The sequence below is a fragment of the Hemitrygon akajei genome, chromosome 6 (genome assembly GCF_048418815.1).
Source record: "Hemitrygon akajei chromosome 6, sHemAka1.3, whole genome shotgun sequence".
Lineage (NCBI taxonomy): Eukaryota > Metazoa > Chordata > Chondrichthyes > Myliobatiformes > Dasyatidae > Hemitrygon > Hemitrygon akajei.
Window position 1 is genome coordinate 29985081 of NC_133129.1, and position 8515 is coordinate 29993595.

Consider the following 8515-nt stretch of genomic DNA (forward strand, 5'->3'; position numbering starts at 1 on the left):
GTGTAGAAGTACATCAAATTATAACGGGCAGATATACAGTCTTTTAACAAGGGTGGAAATGGTCACATACTTTAGGGCATAGTTTTAAGATGAGAGATAGAATGTTTAAAGGAGATTCATGAAGCAGTTTTTCTTTACACAGTGTGAGGTGCTCCCAGAGAAAGTAATAAAATTTCTGAGTTGTCTGAGTTTGGGAGATTGTAGAATCTCTGTCGAGGAGAACAATGGAGGCAAAGTCTTTTAAATGCATTCAAGGAAGAGGTAGATATATTTCCTAATGCTAATAGGATATGGGGAGAAAACAGCAACAAAGTGCTGATGTGAATGTTTGATCATGGTCATATTGTGTTTTAGAGAAGAGCCAATTGGCCTATTGTTTTCTATGTTAAGAACAATTATTCTCAATTGTACTTTTGTCGTAGCAATGTATTCAAACACACTTATAATAGATTGTTCTGGTAGAATTGTTGGATAAATGATCTTTTATGGTTGACTGACTGACATAAGTTTATTTTCACAATCTTGGAGTGTTCCAAGTATTTCACGGAATATGAAGTTAAATTAGTTTAAAACCTCAGCTGCTGTTGGTTAATTTGGCAAAGGTTTGCTAAACAACTTCCATCATACAAATTTGCACTTGTAGACACAGCAGATCATCTTTTTGTCTGGGTATCTGATATCATTGTGCAGAAATCAAAAAGAGCTTTGACCTGGATAATCTGGAGAAAAACATAATGAAAAAGTGTGAAATCTGGCAGATGGAAGGTTGATATGGATGTGTTATGCATAATATATCTGAGTTTGCGTTGATGGGTCAAGAAAACTTGATGGGTTTCAAAATATCAGGCAATCTTTTGACCATTAGTGGGATTTTAAAAAGAGGATTGCTTACTAGGTCCATTGGCCACTGAGCCACTTGGTGTATAAAAATTGAGTTCCAGCTTTTGATTACTATGTTTTGATCTCTTGATGTATGTAGTCATTGATTACTTATATATTAAGTTCATATTTGAGGCTCTAATGGTGGAAACTTTTTGAAATTTATTATTGATTTACTGATCTAAAACAGTAAAATTTCTACTCCTATAAAGATGAAAGTCTACATCACTTTAGAATCATTTGTAATCCAGGCACTTCTTGCTGCAAAATGGTGATTATCTCTTGCTCTTCAGTCCTACTGTCTGGTTGATATGCAGGCACTACAGTTCCTTAGGTCTAGCTTTATTTCATGGTTTTGATTAAAAAAGTAAATTGATATTTAAAAAATCTTTTGTTCCTAGGGACTCTAATAATGTCGATGGTGATAATAGTCCTCCTTCAAGTCCTAAATTCCCATGTTGTCAAAAACACGGCCGTCCCTGTACACTGAGAGTAGTCAAAAAAGAAGGTAACAACAAGGGGAGGCAATTCTATGCTTGCTCAATGGCTCAAGCTCAACAGTGTGATTACTTTCAGGTGTGTATACTTGTGCACTCAAAACAAATCTAAAGTACCTGCCATCATGAAAGTGTTGTGGCAGTTCGATAACCATAAATATACTGCTTATGCTATGGTCTGTATGAAATCTGCAGTCATTATTCAATTTTGCATCCATGTCCTGTTTACAAAAATGTTGAATCAAAGCTTCCCACATATCTGTTTTTTGTTTGCTGGTCTTGCTATTGATGAATTGAATGAAGGCCGAACTGGTTTACACAATAACAATAGCAAGACCTGTAATTTCAAAGTGTACTGAATGTGTTGTATTTCCAGATATATATTCATTTTCAGTATTTGGTTGTTGCCTGCAAGCCAAGAATTTATTGCCTATACCTAATTGTCCTTGACAAAGTGATAACAGACACAAAAGAGACTGCAGATGCTGAAATCTGAAGGTGCATTACTTGCTTCAACAACTCATCCCTCACAATATCTGAGGACCTATACAGACTTTTAAGTTGAGGCAAAGCTTCACGTGCACCTCCTTTAACAGTCAGTGCTTCCAATGTGGTCTCTACTACATCAGTGAGACCCAGTGTAGACTAGGCAACTGATTTTCAAAGCACCAGTGCTTTGTCTGTCATGAATATCTCAATCTCCCAGTTGCATGCCACTTCAACACTTCCCATTCTCACATTGACCCATCTATCCTCAGCCTTTCCCACTGCGAGGGTGAGGCCAAACGCAAGCTTAAAGAACAACAACTTGTCTTCTGCCTTGATAGTTAATAACCCAATATAATGAATGTAGAATTTTCAAGTTAAACTTTCCTTCCTTCCTTCTCTTTCTGACCCATCTCTGATCTTTCCATTTTTCCTCCCTTTCCCATACCACAACCCACACTTGCCAGGTTCCCCATTACCCATTTTCATCCCCCTCCTCCTAGTTCCATCAATCACACTTGCCTCGCCTCTGAAATTCGGCTGTTTGATTCGTATTTGAACCAAGGCTGTGAATGGATCTGGACTTGAGTGATCCTGACAAAATTCACACTAGCCATCAGTGAGTAAATCATGGGTGAGTTAGATGTCACTGCCAATAATGGAATCTATCACATTGCTAATTGGGAAATAATTAGCTGACCTGAAATTTGTCCTGTTTCTGATGAGTGGACATACCTGGGCAATGTTGCACTTTGGTAGATGCCAAGGTTGAAGCTGCATAGCTTTGATTAGAGGCGTATTTAGTCTGGAGCATAGAACTTCACTAAAACTACTGAGATGCTTTTGGGTCCTGTTGCTTTTTAGCCTTTTCCTATTGCCTGCAGAATAAATCAAATTGGCTGGACTGGTTACGTGATGAAGGGATATCTGGAAGTAGAAGAGATAGATCATCTATTGACAATCTTTGGCTGTACATCAGGCTTTACTTGTATGACCACTAAGGACTGTAGATCTTCTCTGAAGGACATTAATGAAACAAAGTCGGCTGATTAATTGATTTTCAGGTTAGCAGTTCCACTAAGACGTATACTGCAGAGGCTGCCCAAAAGATTCCCGAAATTAATGTGCATCTCATTAGTGAACAACTGCTAAACTGGTCATCTCTCTTTGGGGTTATATTTTAACAGCAAAATACAGTACTGATGGTCTTGAATTCTACTGGATACCAGTTCCTACAAAAGTTCTCATAGATAGTCAAGTAAACCAAAAGAAAATCAACGTGATCCCTCCTTTAGTTGCGCTATCTACATACTGATTTAAGAAACCCTCCTAGATGCAACTAACAAAATCTTCTTGAATTGATAATGAAATAAAGCACAAGTCCGGTCTGCCCAGCTGATTGACCTTTAATTGGGAAAACATTTCAGGCCTGTTTATAAGTATGGATCTTGTGGGAGAGTATTAGTGGGGCAAATTATAAGAGTGTTGGGCAGGAAACTAGAGAGAGTTAATTGGAAACCTCTTTTTCTGGGTAAGTTCACATCTGATGGTGAAGTTTTTTTAAAACCAAATGTACAGAGTACAGAATGGGTACAGTATGTTCCAGTAAAAAGGAAGGACAAGAATGAGAAAGTAAGAGAACCTTGGATGATAAGTGAGGGGGTAAATTTAGTCAGGAGGAAAAGTGTATATAATGTTTAGGGAGCTAAGGTCAAAAAGCCCTCGAAGATTATAAAGAAACTAGAAAAGAAATCTAGAAGGGTATTACGAGACCCTGCAGGGACAATGAAAGATTAAAAAGAATCATTGGTAGGTAGCTAATGTTCCATTATTCAAGAAGAGAAATGGGTATACTCCGTAAACAATAGACAGGTGAGTCTTGCATCAGTGGCAGGGCGGCCACTCATCAGGATTCTTAGGAATAGGATGTTTGATTGTTTGTTAAACCATGGCCTAATTAGGAACAGTTTTTTGTTTGTGTGGGGAAATTTGTTTATTGAGGTTACAAAGGTCATTGGTGAAAGTGGACCTGTGGATCCCTCATATTAGCCTCATGTAGAAGATTAAGATGGTGGCAACTGTGAATAGTTAAGTGAGTAGAAGATGAACTGAGTTAAAGTTAAAGATGAAACATTCTTTTCAACATCTTAAGCAATATTAATATTACTTTTGCTTTGTACAATTTTAGAGTGGGGGAAAAAAAGGAAAGTTGCACCGTGCAAAAGTTTGGGCACCCCAAGAGATTTGAGCTCTCAAATAACTTTTACCAAGGTCTCAGACCTTAATTAGCTTGTAGGGCTATGGCTTGTTCACAGTCATCATTAGGAAAGGCCAGGTGATGCAAATTTCAAAGCTTTATAAATACCCTGACTTCTCAAACCTTGTCCCAGCAATCAGCAGCCATGGGCTCATCTGAGCATCTGCCTAGCACTCTGAAAATTAAAATAAATGGTGCCCACAAAGCAGGAGAAGGCTAGCAAAGTGTTTTCAGGTAGCCGCTCCCTCAGTTCGTAATGTAATTAAGAAATGGCAGTTAACAGGTCAAGTTGAGGTCTGGAAGACCAAGAAAACTTTCCGAGATAACTGCTCATAGGATTGCTAGAAAGGCAAATCAAAACCCTCATTTGACTGCAAAAGACCTTCAGGAAGATTTAGCAGACTCTGGAGTGGTGGTGCCCTGTCCTACTGTGTAGCGACACCTGCAGAAGTATGATCTTCATGGAAAAGTCATCAGAAGACAACCTTTCCTGCGTCCTCTCCACAAAATTCAGTGTCAGAAGTTTGCAAAGGAATGTCTAAACAAGCCTGATGCATTTTGGAAACAAGTCCTGTGGACTGATGAAGTTAAAATAGAACTTTTTGCCTGCAATAAGCAAAGGTATGTTTGGAGAAAAAAGGGTGCAGAATTTCATGAAAAGAACACCTCTCCAACTGTTAAGCACAGGGTTGGATTGCACACACACATCAAATGAAAAGTCCTCAGAAGAGCCCAAGCAGTTAGATCACTCATACCAACAATAAGAGAAAGACAACTCAGATTCCTAGGATACATCATGCAGAAAGATGAACTAGAAAAACTCATACTCTCTGGAAAGATCGAGCGGAGCAAACCTAGAGGAAGACCTTGGCTTATGTACATCAAAAGCCTGGCCAGGTGGCTTCACATCGAGGAAATGGAAGTCATCCAAAGAACGAGGAATAGGTCTGTACGGAAAACCATGGTCACCAATGTCTGCATCGGATACAGTACCTAGACAGACAGATCTAAAACCCTTTTAAATGCGTCTATCATGTGTCTTCTAGGACTAACACCCCGGCACCATATTCCAGCACCCACCTGTGTATAAAACTTGCACATCCTCTTTGAACTTAACCCCTCTCACCTTAAATTCGTGCCCTCTAGTATTAGACATAATTCAGCTGCTTCTAGTCTCTTTTCTATTGCTGGGGAAATGGTCCAGCATTCACTTCCATGGGTCAGGATAAAATAAATGTGGCACTGCAGTATTCTGTTTTTAGTGTACATGCTCATCTTTCTGATTTTTAGATAGACATATGAATATGTATATAAAGTGGACATTATGTAGGCAGAAAGGATTAGTTTAGTTTGCCATTTAATGAAATCGGCTAAACATCTGTCAGTGCTGCTCTATATCCTAAAGTCTAATCATCTAATATAGTTAACAATGTAACTATAAAATGCCAAGAATTTCTAAATTACCAATTTTGTTTTATTATAGTAAAGTTGTTCAATCTATTTATTTTAAACAAGATCGCATACTGAAGAAAATTATGTTCATCTGTGTTTATTGTAAATTAAGCTTTGTCATTACACCAAATGATCTGAAGAGGGCACTTCAGTACCATTCAAAAATTTGAGGTACCACACAACACCAGATCAAACCTCCAGCAGCCCCTTTGCAAGTCTGATTTTCTGCACAATTTGTGTTAAACTTCAGCTGTACTTTGAATATTTGAATAGTTCCAAATGACATTGAAATTATAATAATTTTTTTTAACTTGTTAATAAATTTCATTCCATAATGGATTGGAGTATATTGTTTAGAGCAGTATTTGACTGTACACAATATAACAGACTAGCAAATCTAAAGGTGGTTAACAGGCTGAGGACATTAACTAAAATTATATTGTGAACAACACTTGTATATCAAAAGTAGTAAATTAGATGTCTATAATGGTCATATAATTTTTTTCCAATATATTAAATTGTAAGTTCAACATGGGGAAAGTGATTTTTTTTAAAGAGAAGTTCTCCTTCAAGCTATTCCAAAAAGATCATGGGACGTTTAATTTAAAAAAAAATAAGTCCATAAGCAAGTTCTGAAAGCATTTGCCTTGTAGTGGCAAATATGCTATTAGCACCTTATGCTTAGTTTGCAACTTTAATTGAATCAAATATGCAAATTGACATCATCAGAACATTAAAACATGATATGCAGTCATAAAAATGGAATTTGAAATACAGGTAGGTCCAGAGTGATGTAAGGATTACTCTCCTAAGAATGTCAATTAGTTGATTTTGACCTGTCAAAGACATTTTTTCTGTAGCTATTTTGCATATAGTTCATATAAATATTTCATTGAATATTCACCCTAGTGCTACCCATTAATAAACTAATGGAAAATATACTGTATCTAGTTGTTATGCTGCAAAACTTATCATTTCTTGCTATCTTGAAAAGTTAAGTTTATGGGAACATTTATGTAAAGTTTGATGTTTGGGTAATTCATTGAGCAATGCATCGCTAGGGGCTCCATGAGGTTTCTTAGGGACAAGCAGAGTAATTTAGTGATCTTAAGACAAAAGATGATGAACGCTTCTCTGTAATGAAGCAATGAAGTGATGTTCAGGGGTCCAAATTGGAAAATAGCTGAGATGTCAAAGGATTATAAAAAAAAAAATTATGTCAAATAATACACCTTTTTCCCCAGAATGGCAATGGCTAATAGAAGGCATACTTTTAAGGGGAATGGTGAAAAGTATAGGGGTGATGACAGAATTAAGTTTTCTTACGTCATGGTAAGTGCATAAAATGCACTGTTGGGGGGGGGGCGCTGCAGATGTAGATACCTTAGGGACATTTAAGAGTCTCTTAGATTGGCACATGGATTAAAGAAAAATGGAAGGCTATTCAGAAGATGTATAGATCGGTGATTGGCCTTCATATACTTTTCAATCAACTGATTGGGCACCAACCATTTGAAGGATACACCACAATCAACAATGCACTGACAGTGTCTCGTCACATGATGATGGAATGCTTGTTTGTAAATTGCCAAGATTGGAGAACAACTCAACCCAACCATGGAGGGCTATGTGGGATGAAAAGGATTAGATTAATCTTGGTATACGTTCTTTTTAAAAAAGCATAACATTGTGGGCCAAAGGGCCTGTACTATGCTGTACTGTTCGATTAATTTGAAGTAATTTGGATAATTCATGGAAGGATTTGCAATAAAAATGAGCAATTTATAGTGAGATGTGTTTTTAAAATGGGTGATGGATACTAGTATAGACAAGCAAACTTGCTTGTCTCTGTGGTAATAATAAGCATCATAGATGCCTTGATACTGCTGGCATTGACATATAGTAGCTTTTTTCCATGGCAAAGGATTTGCCATTCTTGCTACCCTGCCTCAACAGTTTTTGTAGAAGTAACTAGAATTTCAGCAAGCACTCTTGTAAACTCAGTTTACAACTTTCAGAATATATTTAGAAATTGATGTATGTTTCAAATTTATTGTAAATGCTGATGTACTTAAGAAGTCAATTAATGCAACTAAGCACTTTTTTTTTCCCCCAGTGGGCTGATTTGCATTTTCCAATCTGCAATCATGGAAGGCGATGTATCATGAGGACAGTACTGAAACTTGGTCCTAATAATGGACGCAACTTTTACGTGTGTTCACAAAGCATGGACAAACAGTGTAATTTCTTTCAATGGGCAGAGAGTGGACCAGGTATTAAGAGCACTCCAGACTACTGAACCTTAAGTTGCTGAGTACAAAATTTAACTTGAGGTCATAATGGTGAAAGAGACTTTATAAATTGGCATTGCAAAGCCAAAAGCTGCATTGACAGTAGATGATTGCCATCTGTGGTTATGTTCAATCCACACAGATGTGTATTTGATACAGATGATATACAAAATAAAAAAGCCATAGTTTTATGAAATTTATTGATTTGGTATATCGAAAGAATTTCACAAAGCCCTTACAATACAACAATGATAGGGAAGAAAAGTGTGTTTCAGTACCTTTTGTCCCTGATTCTTTGTCAATCTATTGCAAGTAGCTATTAATACATTTAAACATCATCAGTTTTAAATGTCTGACAATATTACTAGCTTTCTTTATAATACATTTAAAAGTATAAATGGTTACTTGATATGTACTCTGTATATTATGAATTTGATTTTTTTTTGGTGTTGTAACAATTGAACTCCAGTCTGATATGTCCAATTAATATCCTATTTCCACTTGCTCATCACAGAGTAGAATTGTTTGGGACCAGCTGTGTACTTGAAGCTGTAGCCCCAATAGAGGACTTTCATGGATTTGGTGTGGGGTGATTACTGATGAGCACTGAAGACAGTTATAGGAATAATACTACTTCCAGGTTCCCTTCCAAA

The 8515-nt window shown here is 36.9% G+C and overlaps 1 protein-coding gene across 3 annotated transcripts in view; it reads left to right on the plus strand.

Moving 5' to 3' along the window:
* The window catches only part of neil3 (nei-like DNA glycosylase 3), a 47950-nt gene extending 39847 nt beyond the window's left edge, over window positions 1–8103 (plus strand). For 2 of the 3 annotated variants that reach the window (XM_073048045.1, XM_073048046.1), the window contains exons 9-10: window positions 1281–1455; window positions 7688–8103. In XM_073048045.1, the coding sequence (XP_072904146.1) occupies window positions 1281–1455; window positions 7688–7870 (358 nt within the window). In that variant the 3' untranslated portion in view covers window positions 7871–8103. The remainder of the gene's footprint in view (window positions 1–1280; window positions 1456–7687) is intronic. The other variant, XM_073048047.1, reaches the window with a different exon arrangement.
* Window positions 8104–8515: the final 412 nt, after the last annotated feature.